We start from the raw sequence: 19,228 nt of genomic DNA, 5'->3' as shown, positions 1-19,228 counted from the left end.
AACAAGAAAATTCATGGAAGGGAGAAACTAGGAGCAGGTGATACTGGGTGTTAGTGGGAGGGATCAGAAAATATTCTGAGGCCCAAGGGAACATTCTAGCCTGACTGGGCCTCTGGGCTGCCCCTGCTCCTCTGGCACACACAGAAAAAGACAATGTGACATGACACCTCTTTCACTAAACCTAAATGCCACTTTCACGGTCCCTTTTCAGGCTCAACATCACAAGAGCTAAACACAACTCAACACTCACTGATACACGTTAATGTGTCTCCTATGCTCCAGGTGCAATGCCCATATCAGAGAAAATAACTTTAGCATGCACACCTGACTTCCTTGCACGCTGAGTATCCACTAGGAAATCTGAGATTTAAAATTAGCTCTGGGGGCACCTGGGTGGCTCAGTGGGTTAAGCCTCTGTCTTCCTTCGGCTCAAGTCATGAATCCCAGGGTCCTGGGATCGAGTCCCGCATCGGGCTCTCTGCTCAGCGGGGAGCCTGCTTCCCTTCCTCTCTTTCTGCCTGCCTCTCTGCCTACTTGTGATCTCTGTCTGTCAGATAAATAAATAAAATCTTTAAAAAAAAAAAAAAAGCTAAGCCTCAGATGAGAAAGCACAAAGACGGAAAGTGTGTGTCTAGAACTGTCTAGAAAAGTATTGGAGTCTCAGGAAGGTGCCATAAGGGCCCTCCCAAAGTGGCTCCAGCTTCTAGCTCCCAGCTGGATTTGGATCTCCACATCTCCGGCTTGGATGTTAACCAGCCCCGCTAGAACAAAGTGATCCGGGGACTTGGCTGCATTAGTCGTGAGACTAACCTAGACTCAGACATTCAGGACTGGAGACCGAGTTCACAAGATCCCAAAAGCAGCCCCCCCTCAACCAGGACGCTCATTCATAGTTTCATAATATTTATGAGCACACGGACTCAGGCTCACATCCAAGCACTCTAACTTCAGACAGAGTGGAAAGAGCCTCTCCACACGTACATGCCACTCAGAGTGTGTTCTGCTGACCGGTGTCCCTGGCCTAGGATGAGATCAAAGGCCCACACCGGAGTGGAGATGAACAATGTCCCTAAGCCCACTGTTGAGTTCAGCTGCCATTTTGCTCATAGCATGATGTTCTTGATGAAGGAGAGGACCCATGATTCACATTCAGCTGCAACCCTCACAGGCAATGAATGGGCTGATAAACTGTTTGCAGACCAGCTCTTTCAAGTAGCACTGTTACAGTTTGGTAACACTTCCAAGAAAATCCAGAAAACAACAGAACATTCACCAAAAAATGACTGACTGAGCTACTCAGTATGCACTAGATGCTGGTGGGAGCGGGGAAGGAAACACGAAAATGACCCAGGGCAAGTACCCTTCGCAGAAGGCCTGTACTGAAGTAATGCTATCATTGGGATCATCCTTCCCAGTCTCACACATTGGCATAACACCAAATCCACATTGCCGTGTTCGGCTACCTTGACCAGCATCCCTACATCTGGGGAGGTCAGCCCCATGTGCAGGTAGGAAGGCGTCTGAATGTCCCTCTTCCCAAGACAGGAGGTACAGGTGAAACGGCATGTGTGACACACCTCATGAACTCATGATCTCTTTCTCCTCTCCCCTTTGAGCAGAATCCTCATCAATGAGAGGCCAGGTTGGTAACCTTAGGGCTCCCTATCCCAAGCCAAACTTTAGCGCAGGGGAAACAACCATCTGATAATGAGAACAACAGATTGGTGTGACAGACTAAGCACCAGAGAACGTGCAAGAGACCAAAAATGATTCTAGTTTCTCTTAAGACGGGGGTGTGGGGTGGTTATAAAAACTTGGAAAGGTCAAGATAGCAAGGCGGACAGGAAAGTAGACCCTCTGGATAGGTTCTCATTGGTCAACAGCTCATTTAGAAGGAAATACCCAGATGTTATCTGAGCATCACAGAACAGGGCTAGACCAGTCCTATTTGGCTATTAACAGTTCACTTTCAGTCCTGTACCCCAAGATTGGACCAGTCATTTTGACAGTCACATAAAGAATTTGCTATCAACTACAACTGCTAGGTCTGTTTCCCATGAACTGCTGTTAAATCAGGTTTCCCCAATCCTGAACTTGTACACAGATTTTCTCCCCCATCTAGGTAGAAGACTTTTATTAAATTTCATCTTGTTAGTTTCTAACCCTAGTGCAGGTACATGTGCTCTCTTCTCTCTCATCTCTCTTCCTGCTCCATCCCTCCTCCCACTCTCTACCTCACCATCACCAAACTAATCAACCTATCACTAATATCTTCTCTAATGAAATGCCAAACAGGACCAAGTTAATGATGAAGGCCAACTTGGAAGCACAGATTTCATTATCTCATGCTGGGTAACTGCTGCCAACATGCCCGTGGTCTTCCTGATTGGAATCAACTCACCCTCAGATCAACCTTCCATACTCCTCCAGAGCAATCTTTCTAAAACACAGAATCAATCATCCTTGCTTTAAAATGCTTCAGAGGGCACCTGGGTGGCTCAGTTGGTTAAGCAACTGCCTTCAGCTCAGGTCATGAACCCAGAGTTCCGGGATCGAGTCCCACATAGGGCTCCCAGCTCCATGGGGAGTCTGCTTCTCCCTCTGACCTTCTCGCGGCGCCTGGGTGGCTCAGTGGGTTAAAGCCTCTGCCTTCGGCTCAGGTCATGATCTCAGGGTCCTGGGATTGAGCCCCACATCGGGCTCTCTGCTCAGCAGGGAGCCTGCTTCCTCCTCTCCCTCTGCCTACTAGTGATCTTTGTCTCCCTCTGACCTCGCCTCTCATGTTCTCTCTCACTCTCTCTCAAATAAATAAATAAAATCTTTAAAAAAAAATAAAAATAAAATTCAGAAACTTCCCATTGTCCACAAGGCAAAGGCTAAATGCCTTGATATGTCATCTGAGGCGCTCTACGACTGCTCCCCCCCACCGCCCCGGCACTCAGCCTCATCCCACCTCCTCCTCGGTCTTCACTGGGCATTGGTGCCTTCGTGCTGGGAGGAGCCTCCCTTCCATGGCTAGCAAACTCACCACCACATCCTTAAGGACTTGGTTCCACTGTGACCATTTCTCCATGGAGGAAAAGTTAATACTCCATCTTGGTACTCCCCTGGCACCCAACCTTGATCTCTAGAAACTTATTTACCCTATCATGTTATAGTTATTTCCTACACTTTTTTTTTTTATACACCCAGCTACAAGCACAGTGCCTCGCAGACCGGAGACCCAATATAATTTTCTTCAGTGATTAACTAAACTATCTCAGAGCTGAAACTAATCTATAAATCAATACCTATGAGGTATGCATAGATAAATGGATGCCTACTGTATTTGAACTCTCCTAAATTACAAGTTTTCATTTTGCTTATAAGGGCCAAGTTGTTAAGGACCTTATGTAAATCCACACATGCTGTTTCTCTAATACCTCTAGTCCTCTTTCCTAAAGATCTCTAATCTTCAAAGGGCAAAACCAGCAAACCCTCTTCTTCAGTGTGTTGGATAATAGAACTGACGTAAGTAAGAGGAGCAGAGCACAAAGGGAAGAATGGGCAGATGCAAGGGAACTTGACTGAATGAATGAATGGGTGATAGATGATGGCCTCAATGCTGTCAAAGCAGCCTTATGGTCTTAAATCAATTCTTTAATCTTTAGTTTTTTCACATGTAAAAAACATTTTTAAATAATCTCCAGGATTATTTTTGTTTCTAAGAATTTAAAATTCTTTAACATTGAGTATCTGTTCTTGTGAGGGCTTGGGGTGAGACAGCTCCCCATAAGGCAGAGGTCATTCCCCTGGGAGAGGACCACAGGGTCACTGGGGACAAGAGAACAGTGAGAGGCTGACCTTGGGTATAACAGAACTTTCTAACGATGTGGCAATTGGCTAGCAGAGAATTATGTTACCAGGAAACAAGAACTCAACCCTAAGTCATCACAGAGGTCGGGAGCTGCTCTTGGTCTCTATCCCTAAGTCTGTAATGATGGGCTTTAACTCCCTGTAACTCCTAAGAGTCAACAGACTTGAAAGTGCTTCCTGTTGTCACAGTGAAGTCAAATCCAGCCCAGGAGAATCAGTTTCACCCTGTGGGTGCCCAGCTCTAATTATACAACAGCTTCTAATTATAAAACAGTATTCAGCTGAAGAAGAATGCTTATTAACCAGGCATCCCATTAAAATGAACAGTTTATATGCTTCAAGTTGCTTGTTTGGAAAAAGTGCTAAGGATTGCCTTGTGGGTCCGTGCAGGCGTGCGAACATGCGAGGGCATGCGCACATGGCTTAGCTCCTTACAATCTGGCAGTTGTCTAAATTTTTGGACATACTAACTAGGGTTCTTGGTGATCTATTCATATTTAGTTCAGTGAACAGAAATTGACAACTTGCCAGTGAGAACAGAAGAAAAAGGAAAAAAAAAAACATGGGAATGAACTAACCATATTTTAACAGGCAAAAACTAGTAGAGCAGGTGAAAAGATATTTGGGGGTACAGGGGCTAAAAGGTGAAAAGAGTTCCATCCCATTACAAGATCTGTGAGCATACAGGGAAGTCTCTTCTTTAGAGACCTAGGTTTTCCAGGACACCTGCCCTGACCTGGAGCCTGTGTTAGGAACACTCCTGCCCTGGGGGAACAGGGACTGAGACAGGAATGCCTATGACCAGAGGCAGCTTTCTCTCTCCTTATCACTCCCGTGTGGACATTTCTTTCAGGCAGGTTAACAGACCTTTAACAAGGAAAACAATGAGCCTGAGGCTCTGAAGACAGTTTTTAGACTGAACCTCTCCCCGGGAGCTGAGTAAGTATCATCAGAGACAAACTACAAGAACATAATCTAAGCCCCCTTCCTTCTCAGTTGGCTGAGTCTGGTTGTCACCATGTCTCCGAAAAGGCTCACTGTGGAGGGTGACCCGGGAAGATCCAGTCCACAGGTCTGATGTCACCAGAGCCCGGTCCGAAGCTTGACTGACCAATGGCAGCTCTCCCTAGCTCAAATTTCAGGGAGGGTTCTACATACCATAATCATTTTTCTAATGATACAATTTGCTAAGTGGGAGTTGGAGGGATGGGGACAGAAGCGGAGAGATGAAATACAGAGGGCGTTTTCTAGAGTGGATCACCACTGGGAAATTTTCCTCTTTGCCCAATACACAGGTCACTGAGATCAGGGAGTCACAGTGGATGCTGAGGAAAACAGCAGGTGTGGAACTCAGGTGGTGAGATTCTCCACTCACAGAAGTAACAAATATGGTGCATTTTCTTTTCTTTCTTTTTTTTTTTTTTAATTAACTAAGAAATACAAATTCTGCATTCAGGATTTCCATTAGCAACAGCTCAGATTTTTTAAAAATCTGAATAACCCACAGGCCCCAGATCCATTTGAATTTTATTCTAAAATTCACAATGGCTTAATTAACAAAGAATGGTTCCTATCAGCAAAACTCCCTCTCTAGAAAACACAATTCTGAAATTCTAAATTGAAGGGGCTTGGCAGAATTCGGGGGTTGGAGTTAAGAGGTATCTTAGGCTCTCTTCTTTGGATATATATATTCTCCATTTCTTTCAGAAGGACGTGTTCTCCTGAACTCCCAGGCAGCTACAGGATTTCTTGAGCTAAAGACCCTGTGACATATGTATTTTCTTAATCATATAAATGTTTATTAACAAATTCTAATAAATTTAAATGTACTGTTCAGCCCTCAAGACTGTTAGGAGCTTAGAATGTCTTAATGGTATAATGACTGTTCCGTCTGTACATGTGTTCGTGTATATGAACACACACAAAAACTGTGCATTTGATGTCTGGCTCAGAGGTGGATTTTTAGGATACCATAGGAAGTCTTTGATGGTATATTCATGAGTGACACATTCGTATTTAATTAATGATAAAAAAAAAAACCAGCCTCTTGCTAGTGAGCACAGAATAAAATGATGACATGGGAATGAGTTAATTCAGACATTAATAGCCCCAATTCTTGGCAGAGCTAGGTGATGAGAGAGTATAGTACAGCAGTGAGAAAAACAGTGCATCTCAATGCTAGGATATATCCACAAAAACATGCGGAATAAAATAATTTCATTATCTGTAGATTGTTTTCTTGGTTACTCCTTCATCTCCCTCAACGTTTCTGTTACTTATTTCCATACTGGATGACAAGCATTATGGTTATTAAGACACTGAGATTTCTTTGGTTATTGTTATAATTCACAAAGTATTTTTTGTCTTTCTTCCCCCCCAAATGGAAATCAAACAACAATGGTTTTCTGACACCCATATATCCGGGCTGTAGAGAAAGGATATCTAAGCAGAATATTAATTCATTTAAATCCATCTTTGCAAGATGAATTGCTGTAGTCATTACAAAATAAATCCTTTTTTAAAAAACATACAGTGCTATATTAGTTTCAGGTATACAATACCATGATTCAACGGTTCCATACATGACTCAGTGCTCATCATGGTAAGTGTACTCTTAATCTCCTTCACCTGTTTCACCCATCCCCCCCCATGCCCTCCCCTCTGGTAAACATCAGTTTGTTCTCTTATCATTTCTATAGTTAAAGAGACTGTTTCTTGGTTTGCCCATCCCCTCTTTTTTCTTTGCTCTTTTAAGGTCCACATATGAGTGAAATCATAAGTTATTTGCCTTTCTCTGACTTATTTCACTTAGCACTATACTCCCTAGCTCCATCCATGTTGTTGCAAGTGGTAAGATTTCATTCCTTTTTTATGGCTGAATAGCATAGATAGATCGATCGATTGATCGATCGATCACATTTTCTTTATCCATTCTTCTATCAACAGACACTTGGGCTGCTTCCATAACCTGGCTATTGTAAATAATGCTGCTATAAATGTAGGGGTATACACATTCCTCTGAGTTAGTGTTTTTGTATTTTGGGGGGTAAATACCCAGTAGTGCAATTACTGGACTGTAGAGTATTTGTAACTTTCTGAAGAACCTCCATGCTGTTTCTTGTATCTTTATCTTTTACTGTCATACTTGTCATACATTATGTTCCATCCCTTTTAATGTAAATATATCTCAGTATTTTCCTAAAATATATATAGGAAATGATTTGTGTTTCTCTGCCTCTAAATCATAGAATTGTAGGTCTTGAATGGCTTTTAAAAAAGCATGTGCCTTTTTTAAATTAAAAAAATATATAAAGCATGTGCTTTTTTTAAAATTGAAAAATACGTAAAAAAAGCATGTGCCTCAAGAATTCCTTTATAATTTCTTAATCCTTTTAATCCTCTCTTTGTGAAAGTCAAGTAAGTGCTAAGAGGCTGGGGTTAGGCTTATGGAAACTTCCAAGTAACATGCCTCTTCAAATAATTGAGAAAGAAATACCTCTTAAGATTTTACATTATAGACTTTTTTAATATTAAGATTTTAACACAAAACAATTAAATATCCTATCTTTTGACCTGGAGAACCCAACCAAGTTTTAGTTATTATTACAACTGATTCAGGATCTATCATATGAGATCTAGACTACTAACCCAGATGCCACGTTAACAACCCAAGTTTTCATAATATAGCAATCAGAAATTTGGCTCTGAATTTTCTCCAAACCCATGTAAGCGTAAATCTTGAATTTCCTTTCTAAATTAGACCATTAGGTTTCTTTGACCTGTTTACAAAGCACATGAAGAGTTCACTTTGATAGGCAAGAACACGTTTTCTGCTACGAAATGAAGGTTTCTCATACAACAGACTTTCATTTCAAAATAAGAGAAAACAGGTCACAGTCCCAAAATTTCAAAAAGCCCAAAGGCTATGGGGCGTCTGGGTGGCTCAGTGGGTTAAGCCTCTGCCTTCAGCCCAGGTCATGATCTCAGGGTCCTGGGATGGAGCCCCACATCGGGCTCTCTGCTCAGCAGGGAGCCTGCTTCCTCCTCTCTCTCTGCCTGCCTCTCTGCCTACTTGTGATCTCTCTCTCTCTCTCCCTCTGTCAAATAAATAAATAAATAAATAAGCCCAAAGGCTAAAAGAAAGGCCCTCAGAACCCCATATCAGTTTTTACAGTACTGACTTCTCTAAGAAGTTAACTTCTCTAAATATTTTAGTGTGAATTGTCAACTAAGTAGGGGAAGGTCTTTGACTCCATAAACATCAATAAGTAAAATGATCTGTTTTAGCTGTATTATTGCCACATAGAGAGGACCACATTTACTGCTCTGTCCCAGTGTGACATACATAGGAGTATTTCCCAATACTTCTTCCTCCCCTATCCCTTTTTTTTCCCCTCAAAATAAATTTGCTTGATCCTCGCCTCTCCTCAATTTACCTGGGAAGCTAATGCCTATTTGGACCGAAAAACACACCTAAAAGTCTACCTAGACAATTGTCCCAAACTTTAAACTAGGATGTTTAAGTAAAGTGCCTTTTGAATATGGTCATCACACTTCCTGAATTTAAATATTTAAATTTTGCTCAAATTTGAATATTTAAATTTTACTTAGATTTAAATATTTGTATTTTACTTCGATTTAAATATTTAAATCTTACTCAAATTTAGAAATTTCCATTTGATTTAAATTTGGAAACTTAAATCAAATTTAATTTAAATTTGGAAATTTAAGTTTAGGAACAAATATTCTCTTCTGGCATTTGAGTTTCTCATTTTACCCTTTTTCTGATTTTCCCAAATGGGAGCTGTTGTCTTTGTGTATGACAATTACTCTTCATGACTGATCTTTTTAATGAGGTGCTCTTCTACACAGCTGTTTCTCAGCATGTTGATATACCTGCATAGCTATAGGAGACAATTATATTCAAGCTATATTGCAGTCATTCGTCATACCCTAAACTGAGACCCTTCCACTGTGTTAGTGGTGGTCCTTCTGCTTTGTGATTTTACATGACAGCAACAAAAACAATCACTAAGAAGTCTGGGGTATAATGGGGCACCTGGGTGGCTCAGTCATTCAGTGTCTGCCTTTGGCTCAGGTCATGATCCCAGAGTCCTGGGATTGAGCCTGGCATTGGGCGCCCCCCCTTGGTAGGAAGCCTGCTTCTCCCTCTCCCACTCCCCCTGCTTGTGTTCCCTCTCTCATTGTGTCTCTCTCTGTCAAATAAAACCTTAAAAAAAGGGGGGGGAGGGTTTGGGTATAATTCTAGAGAAACACATAAAGGAAAAGACAATTATTAAAAGCATATAAAAAACCCATAAAAAGAAGGATCTGTAAGTGAGACTCCCATGAAAGTGTCCCCATGACACTTGTTCAGCTTATCATTTTTGTAAAAAAGAACTGAAGCTTCTTGCTTGGGTAGAACCTGTTTTGATACTGCAGAAATTTAAAAAACCCTATCTTACCTATTTCTGCCACCAGCGGAACCCTCCACAGAAGACCAAGAACACCCAGACCCTGACGCAGGGGAGGCAAAGCAAAGATGGGAACACAGCCCAGAGTGGGCTCAATGCTTACCTGACTCGGGCCTCAGGAGGGAGTGGCGGGTCACCAGCAGAGTGGCTCGGGGAGGCCGGTGGCCGAGGCGAGGAGAGGGACATGCTGTGCATTTGCTTTGGGGACCTTGGCACGTCACTGAAGGCACAGTCTCGCCCAGGGAATGGGAAGGATGAGGAACTCTCAACCGTGGGGGCCAGGTCACGGGCCTGCCCAGTGGTGCCAGGCTCCTGACCCCGTCTTTGGTTTTCCACATTGAGCAGCACCTCGGTGTCCGAAAGCCCATCGCCCCCAGAGAGGGCATAGTCCTTGGAGTACAGAGAGCTTGAATCTTTGCCTGGCTCGGCCTCTCTGTCACCTTTCCCTCCCCTCTGGTCAGCAGCATCGGCGTCCTTCCTGGACTTGGTGTATCGGGACGGCGATTCCGAGTCTGCTTCGGAATCCAGTGCTATCCCGTATTTCTCGGCCAGCTGCCGTCTCCTTTCCGCTTTGTACCGCGCGATTCTCTCCGCTTTGGACTCCAGAGCCTGGGTGTCCATGAGACCTGAACCACAGGAGGGGTCAGCATGGACGCCCAAGGTTTCGGTGAGGAGTTTGGAGCGGATCTGTTTTTCCACCGAGGAATCCGAAGTGTCCTCCTCTTCATTGGACCTGCCTACAAGGGACCACACGGGGGACACAGAGTTCAAGAACTCAAGAGTTCAAGTTCAAGACACAGAGTTCAAGTTCAAGAGGCGCATTGACCGCACTCAGTTCTGTGCATAGAAGTGCATTTTTCCAACTGCAGCCACATGCTTGGTACAGAAAATGTCTAACATTGAAAACATAGGAAGGTAAAACTCCAAATCACCAATAATCATTAATATATAATAATAAATAATAAGTTGATAATTTGCCAAACATTTCTATATATTCCTTCTAGTCTTTTATAAAATTGATTTCTTTTCTCCCATATAAAATAATTTATGTTTTATATACCACTGATGTTCTGTATAAAACATTTTCTTATATTTGGAAGTCTTTTTTTGAAGACATTCTTTAAAGCTTTTTAATATTCAACAGGCATTCCATAGCTAATTTAACCCTTCTCATATTCCTGGGCATTTGCATTGTTGCCAATTTTTTTCATTGTTTCTAACTTTTAATCAGTCTGATTTTCTGACTACTATCACAACAGATAATGGTGTAATTGCTTTATCAAAAAGTGTATCATTTTAAGAGACTTGCTAGACTGTCAAGTTGATTTCTATAAAGTTCGCGTCAATTTATACTTGAACCTGCAATATATGTTCGCTTGCAAACATTAAAAGTTCATTTAAGGATGCCTGGGTGGCTCAGTTGGTTGGACGACTGCCTTCGGCTCAGGTCATGATCCCCGGGTCCCGGGATCGAGTCCCACATCGGGCTCCCAGCTCCATGGGGAGTCTGCTTCTCCCTCTGACCTTCTCCTCACTCATGCTCTCTCTCACTGTCTCTCTCTCAAATAAATAAATAAAATCTTTAAAAAAAAAAAAAGTTCATTTAAAAAATTTCCTTTGATTACTAGAAAAGGAGAATTTGTGCATTTTTCAATTATTATCATTTGTATTACTTTTTTTCTTTTCTGGAATATCTGATGAAGCTTATTTAAGCTCTATATACTATTGATTCATAGTGTCACTTTTATTGGTTCGCATGCATTTTTTTTTTTTGAGACTGTGAACCTTAATCGCATTCATGAGTATTTCAAACTTGTTTAATATTCTGTGACATCCACATGGAAGATTTTCTTTGGAGTACAGATGTGGATTGTTACGTGGTCAAGTCAACTGACCTGGTCATTTGTGATTTCTCAAGCTGTTTCTGTGTCCTTTCCCATTCGATGTGCATGAAATAATCACCTGTTTTCATGTTTTTAATTATTTTCTTAAAGTTAATCATGTGATTAATTGGGACTTATTTTTGTGTTTCGTGTAAGTGAGAAGACGTCTATGACCCCTTCCCTACTGCACAATAACCTATTTTCCCAGCACCATTTTATTAAACAAGTCTTCCCTTTCTCATGAATATGTGATGCTTAAATTATAATACATAGATTCACATTTTACATACATGAGGGTTTATTTCTTGCTACAAATTTTGATACTCTATTCTTGATTCTCAAGTAATTTTTAAAAATCTTACTTCTCTAGCTTTCTGGCCATAGAAGATCAGGAACTCTAGGTAAGTGACATGACCACATCACAAAGTGAGATCAACAGCCCTAAGGAAGAAACCAGAAAACACTGGCCATAAAAAGCAGCAGCATGGAGCTGCAGAGCCAGGGACGGGTTGAGAACAGCCCCATATGGGTCAGCCGCTTCCAAGCCCAAGTTGAATATTTCATATTCCTAACGTTGACAGTTACCCAAAAAAGTTAAGTCACATTTGAAATACGGTTTAATACAAAATAAATATGGAATACATTTAAAATGACATGTAAATTATTTACATTAAAATAATTTAAGTAGAATGTTTGTTGCATTAACACATAGACTAAGAACCCTAACCACTCAAAGGTCCAGGTTCATTTTAAATTGCTCCCTGCTGCGAGCGACCAGGCTCTGTGCTGGGCACCTGGGCATCCTATTTAAAGGAGTCTCATTCAGTCCTCTAAGAACTCTTACTGAGAAGAGGACAGCAGGTTCTGTGCCAGCACCCTGAGGGGGCCAGGAGGGAGATGTTGTTCCTGCCCTCTAGGGGTCCCAGGAGGAGAGACGGGAGTGAAAAGATGTCATCAATTTCCCAACAGTGTGCCAAGAGGAACCATTTCTTCCTGCTATAATCCCAGAGGACCACGCCTGTGAGATGGGGCAGAGTTGACATACGTGTCATTGCAGTGTTTCACAAATAACGTGTGTTTAATAAGTAAGTACGCCTCCACAATTCACTTTTGTGGACTATCTCATTTTCCTTCCAATGCCACTGGGTAAAGAAGGCAGCATGGACCATCTCGGGCAGCCTGCGTGGCGGCAGGCCACCAGACAAGCGCACTCACCGGTGTGGGGGCTGGCCGGGTCTGTGGCTCGCATGTATCTGGGCGTGTCTTCCTCCAGCAGGCGATGAGTCACTAAGCCCGTGCAGCTCTGCAGCAGGATGGGCTGCGCGTCCGTTTCGATTCCTTCGAGGCGCCTGGCAATTCTTTCTTTTCTGTGCAGGGCACCAAAGACAGACCTCGTGAGCCATGGAAAGCGGTTCTCAGGGAAAGTGAATACTGCTTCACCAAGCTCTTCTACTTTCTAATGAGGCGCAATCAATTTCTTACCTTTTCATTTCTAAAAATTCTTTCCTCTTTGGCTCAAAGATTTTTCTTAATTCTGCAACTAAAATAAAACAGAAGAATAAAAAGATACTCCAGTTTTTAGTAGTCATGTGTTCATTCACTCATCCATGAGACATATATCTATTGAACTTCTATATTATCGAACTTATATAAGTTAATATTGAACTTACATATTATGTATTATTGAACTTATGTATATAACTTATGTTATAGCATATTCAATAACATATATTCTTGAACTTATGTTTCTGTTCTTAGATCCCGTGCAGTGTTTTCCTAGAGACTGTCTTCTAGTGTGAAAGGGCAGATGCCACATGGGATGTGTAAACACACACACACACACACACACACGTCACAGGCTGCGCTAAGAAGTAAAACCATGAGTTCTGTTTCATCCAGGGGAGTCAGAGAAGGCCTGAACATCAAGATCTCTCCAGCAATCAGATATCTCACTATCTGTCTTTGTTACTACGTTCAACAAAGTATTCCAAGTTTTTCCGCCATGGGAAACTTCTAATGTCGGCAGAAGCAGAGACCAGTACTAGAGCCCCCACACGCCCATCAGCAAGCCACAACCCCCATGTCTCCCCACACTCCTATTTCACCCTATCATTGAACCTGTAAAAATCTGTGACTAGCTGATCGTGTTTCCAGCCATCCCTAATGGGAGCTTTATGGACATTAACCGCGGTTTAGGTTAACACAGTTCTAAGCCTCCCGTTACCGGCTTTCGCTGCCGGGAAATGTTAACATTTGTTTCCCCGCTCTAATTTGGGTGGATAGATAAACTAACAACCCTAATTCTCCTGGTAACACCGGATGGGCGGACAAATGTCTGGCTGAGGCTGGGAGGGTCTCATGTGATACTGACTACAAGGATATCACTGAGATGCCAAATAACTGTTTCTTTGGAGAAATGGCCCAATTTGGTGGAGAATGAAGGTCTCTCTTCTCACCTCCTCCTCAGCCACGCGAATTCACAAAGGCTCATCTGAGTGGCTCCTGTTGAGGACCCAGGAATACCAGGGAGAAGTGGCACTAACAGCCCTGGGGGTCCAAGGAACTTTGAAAGGTTAAGTCAAAGAAGAAACTCAATGGAGGCATACAAGAATGCTGGAATACTTTTAATTTTCTTTTTTTTTTTTTTTAAGATTTATTTATTTATTTGACAGAGAGAGAGAGAGAGAGAACACAAGCAGGGGGAACAGCAGGCAGAGGCAAAGGAAGAAGCAGGCTCCCCAACCAGCAGGGAGCCCGATGAGGGACTCGATCCCAGGACCCTGGGATCATAACCTGAGCTGAAGGCTGACGCTTAACTGAGCCACCCAGGTGTCCCTTTTTCAATTTTCTTTTTTATTTTAAAGTAAATTCTACATCTTGGGCCACCTGGGTGATTCAGTTGGCTAAGAGTCCCACTCTTGACTTCGGCTTAGGTCATGATCTCAGGGTTGTGAGATCCAGCCCTAGGTTGCGCTCCACACTAGACATAGAACCTGCTTAAGATTCTCCCTCTCCCCCTGCCCTTCCTCTCCCCAACTCTCTAAAATAAGAACAATAAAATAAACTCTGTGTCCAACGTGGGGCTCAAACTCATGGCCTTGAGATCGAGGGTCACATGCTCTACTGAGCCAGCCAGGTACCCCTAAATTCTGGAATTCAACTTTCAACTGCTTTCATTTCTATTTTTTTAAAGCTGTCATATTTAGTAATGAGTCAGAACCACACACACATACATACACACACACACACACTCACACTCCCCTTTTATATTGCCCTTTGACCGCCTTCGGAGACACAAGCCTTGTTTTTATTTATTTTTAAATGATAGCTGCCTTACAATTTTAGTTAGATTGACTTCTGTTGAGATAGTTACACGCAACTAATGAATCATTGAACACTACACCAAAAACTAATGATGTACTATATGTTGGCGAATTGAATTAAAAAAAAAAAAAAAAAAGACAGTTGGTTTAAAAAAAAGTCTCTCCCTCAGGTGGCTTTCCTAGGAATCAGAGTAGCTGGAGGCAGAGGTATATTTGCTCTGTACTGTCAATTACAGCTCTGTTTGTAAGACAAGGGTGTAATGGTAATGGTGCCTCTGCCATGTTACCTGTTGAGGAAGCTTGACTAATACTAGCTTCCCAGTTAATCAAATTAGCTCCAGCAAGATTATGGTGATAAAACTTTAATGACTGGTAGTGCATATTTTGAAAATATTTCCAAGGATGAGATAAACCAAAGAGTATAAATTAACTATTTAAACCCCAAGAAGAGCAAGGGGCCATATTTTTCCTAAGAGTATGCCAGAAGCTACTAGAACCAAATTCCAAGTGCTCTGAAAGGTAGGTTTCAGACTCTATGCGTCAAACTCATCACTGAGAAACAGGGTGTCTTAATAAGGTCTTGCAGAGCGTAACACCATGATCTTTCCTCCATCCAAATTATTTCAACTAGTTATCCTACAGTCTACACGTTGATGTCCTACCCAAATTCGTATGTTGAAGTCTTAATCCCCAAAGTGATGATATTAGGAGGTGGGGCCTTTAGGAGATGATTGGTTCTGCCCTCAGGAGTAGGATTAGTGTCCTTATAGAGGAGGCCCCACAAGGTGCTCGCGCCACCTTCCCACCATGTGAGACACAGTGAGAAGTTGGCAGTCTGCAAGACCTAAGAGGGTTCTCACCAGAGCCCAACCATGCGGGGTCCCTGATTCAGCCTCCAGAACTACAAACAACAAATCTGTGCTCTTTAAAAGCCACTCAGGCTATGGTATTTTGGTATAGAAACCCAAATGGACTAAGATAAGATAAGGATAAAAACATTAATTCAATGCATAGAGTATCCTATATCTTCTATTAGACAAAGGCATATTTTTTATCCTAAACTGAGACTGAAATCACTTCTAGTTAAATTTCTACATTTTCCTTTAGAAATTACACAACTAAAGACATAAAAAAAAGAAGATTCCAGCAGTAGAGTGAAAAAGCTAAGTTGTTTCCTGATGTTCTTTATTTCCCATCTTCTAGAAGAAACGATCACCTAATTGGCAGACTGTGCAAATGGCCCACCCACAACAAAACTATACTTCTCCTTCTGCCATTACCTACCTATTTCAGCATGCTACAAAAACTAAGATACTAAGAGAAGGGAATAGGCTGATGGTCAGAACAGTCATTCATCCCAGGAACTGAACCCTTAGAAGCCTGGGGCGGTGGGAAAAAGATGGGGGAGGGGGTAACCTAAGTTACCCTACTGTCCATGGTGACCTCTGCCCTCTTCTGGAGAGAACAGGCTGGTCAGCCCACTAGCAAGGCTGTAAGTCTCACTGCTGTTAAGTCTGAGAGCAATTAGCGACCATTCACGTACACCTCCTCAGGGTCACAGACTCATCAGCCCGCTCTGAAACAGGTCACAGATCACCACCGGGGTGCTAATGGCCTGTTGAGTGAAAAACTCCTTCATAGAGTCCTGTACCTCAAGACCTTAAGTCTCCTGGGCTCCCCTACCAAATGCCTACTCATCATGAGTCGCCATGATGCAAAAATACTCCCGGTTGTTCCCAAAGCCCCCTGGGGATGGTACTGTCCTGGATTGAGAAGCACGGATCCTAGGACAAAGATGCAAATAAGCAGCCACACCCCTGGATGCTGGAGCTCTAGGTTATCCCAATGACAGACACCACCAGCCAGCACCGCACTCTTTTCAACCACACCTAGGTTCAAACCCAAAACTATTTCAAGCCTCTAACCTATAGTCCTCTAAGATTATTTCCTGAGGAGTGAAATGAGGTCATAAATCAAACCATACTTTAAATGTATCACAAGCTAGGGACACCTGGCTGGCTCAGTCGGTAGGGTGCTTGAATCTTGACCTCAGGATGGTGAGTTCTGGCCCCACGCTGGGTATAGAGATTACTTTAAAATTAAATAAATAAATGTACCAGCAAGGTTATTCATTCTTAGTGGAGACCCACAGTGAATCTTTTAGGGGGGAAAAAAATCCCTTAAACAAACAAATTACTTCTCAGTCAATTCTTTGTAACCAATCTATTTTTCAGTTACCAAGATCTGCTTCATTCCTATAGACATGAGATTACAGGGCAAAGAAATGATGTGGAAGACAAAAGAAGTCATAGAGAAGCTTCCTTTCCCAAGTCTATAATTTAAAAGTAAAATTAGGAAAACAAACATGCAATATAATTACTCTAGTATCTCTATTCCATGGGAAAACACTTCAGTTGTATACAAGAGAATAGGTTTTATTTGAATTGCTGATGTGTGCATATATTTTTGGACCCTTTCCAGGAAAAAAAAAAACAAAAACAACAACCTCTTCTGGGCTCCTGAAGTCCTCCTTAGGCCCTTTGGTTGGAAGTTTTGGTCAGGTTTATCATAAAGCATAAAAGGGGCTGATACTAAGAAATCACAGAAGTCATCCCAGCTGTGGAAATCTATGTTGCCCTCCATTCTTTCACTCATAAAGCACTACCACAGTTATGGTCTGGAAGATAGTGTTGAATACAATTTGTTACTGCTCATGATCTACCAAAAGCAGTCTTGTCTTTACTATTATTATGTAATTTCAGACTTACAGAAAAATCGACACATGCTTCATAACGTGTTTACAGTTTACTACATTTATTTTTATCCTTTTCCATAGGCATATTTACATGTGTTATGTGTGTATACACACGCATGCATGTACACATATGTGCATATAATTTTTTAAAGACTTATTTATTTTAGAGAAAGTATGAGAGTACGAGTGGGGGGGCGGGGCTGGACCGAGATAGAGAGAGAGAATCCCAATCAGGCTCCACACCCTGTGCAGAGCTGTCCATGGGGCTCCATCCCATGACTCTGAGATCATGACCCGAGCCAAATCCAAGCATCAGATGCTCAACCGACTGAGCTACCCAGGCCCACCTACATACTAATTTTTCTGAGCTATTCAAGAGTAAGTTGCAGCACAATATCCCTTTATCTCTAAATTTATCAGTGTATATTTCCTAAAAACAGGAAATAAGAATGTTTTTTTAATTGCATAAAGCTGAGACGCCTGGGTGGCTCAGTTAAAAGCAGCTGTCTTCAGCTCGGGTCGTGATTCCGGGGTGCTGGGATCAAGCTCTGCATGGGGCTCCTTGCTCAGTGGGGAGCCTACTTTTCCCTCTCCTTCTGCCACTACCCCTGCTCATGCTGTCAAATAAATAAATAAAACATTTAAAAAATATATACAAAATTGGATTAAACAGCTATAATTCAGCTGATTGTATGCTGTGGTGTAATGCATACCACTCATAAATGGTTCAGGTAACAGTAAGAGCAATCATTGTATAATACAGATCGAAATAGGTGCTGTTGATCTAACTTCCATTGTAACGAATTTTCTACTTTGCCTTCAAGTACATTAAAACTGTGACATATACTAAATTATTCCGCATTGCACCTGCTATCTCAGCCTGCTGCCCTCCTCTGAGTAATTCCAAACAGTGCTTCTGTGCCAACAAAGATTCTATGAGTCTATCTCTTTAGTTATTTTTGAAGGGAATCAGACAGTCATTTTCTGAGGTAACTGAAAGGCAATTGACATCAGGGCTATCATACTTTACAAAGTTATTTAACTTGCCTAACATGCTTTATCATAATATATAATGCCAATACCCAGCAAAATGTGGTCTACTGGGTAGTTTTCTTGGGCAACACTGTTTCTTTAATTAGCCCTGAGAAACAGGCTTTCTGGTAAAATTATTGTTGAGTTCAGGCGTCCAAACCCAAGTACAGTAGAATCTTCCAAAGAAATATAAGTGGCAGAGGACTGCCAAGAACACCTCCCTCCCACCCTGCCCTTGACAAGCTAAGAGCACAGCCCAGACCCAGAAAGTCCTGAAAAGGAAAGTCTGATCCGGACTTCCCGCACTTTAATTTTCACACTTGGATGGCAGCCACTAATACAAAGACAAGCAGCTTATAAAATCAGAGATTACAAAACTAGAGGACTAAGGGGGGCAGTGAGGGCTGAGAAGTGTGGGATTTCTTTTTGGGGATAAGGACAGTGTTCCAAAGCGGACTATGGTGATGGGTGCACAGTTCTGTGGATATGCTAAAAGCCACTGACCTGTATACTTTGGATGGATGAATTATAGATTGCTTGAAATATATTTCAAGAAAGCTATTAAGAAAGTAGACTAATACATTTGGTCCATTTCATAATGTGTAAGTGGAAAAACTATTTTAATATCATCATCTTTACAGAGGTAAAGATTTTTAACTCTTGGATAACTTGTCTGTGATACACAGTTAAAGGAAGCCCCCTTAGAGAAAAAGTCAATGATCATTTTAATGCTCAATTTCACAAAAGCAAGAATTCCTCACTAAATGACCAGAAACTTCTATAAATGTATAAACAGACATAAAACGCTATGCCATGAAAATGGCTGTAATCAACTCCTACTTTCACTATTATATCTCCAGGAGCTGACAGAATCATTAAAATATTTAAGATGGAGAAGTGAGATTA

General features: G+C 41.9%; 1 protein-coding gene across 14 annotated transcripts in view; it reads right to left on the bottom strand.

Annotated features, from left to right (window-relative positions):
- Positions 1–19,228, bottom strand: part of SVIL (supervillin) — a 228,838-nt gene that overhangs the window by 68,928 nt on the left and 140,682 nt on the right. For all 14 annotated transcript variants that reach the window (XM_047743510.1, XM_047743511.1, XM_047743509.1 and 11 more), the window contains 3 exons: positions 12,695–12,752; positions 12,428–12,579; positions 9,433–10,066 (listed from right to left, as the gene is read on the bottom strand). In XM_047743510.1, coding sequence (XP_047599466.1) covers positions 9,433–10,066; positions 12,428–12,579; positions 12,695–12,702 — 794 coding nt within the window. In that variant the 5' untranslated portion in view covers positions 12,703–12,752. The remainder of the gene's footprint in view (positions 1–9,432; positions 10,067–12,427; positions 12,580–12,694; positions 12,753–19,228) is intronic.

The sequence above is a fragment of the Lutra lutra genome, chromosome 8, assembly GCF_902655055.1.
Source record: "Lutra lutra chromosome 8, mLutLut1.2, whole genome shotgun sequence".
Lineage (NCBI taxonomy): Eukaryota > Metazoa > Chordata > Mammalia > Carnivora > Mustelidae > Lutra > Lutra lutra.
Note: the sequence above shows the minus strand (reverse complement) of the source record. Positions and strands in the feature narration are given on the sequence as shown.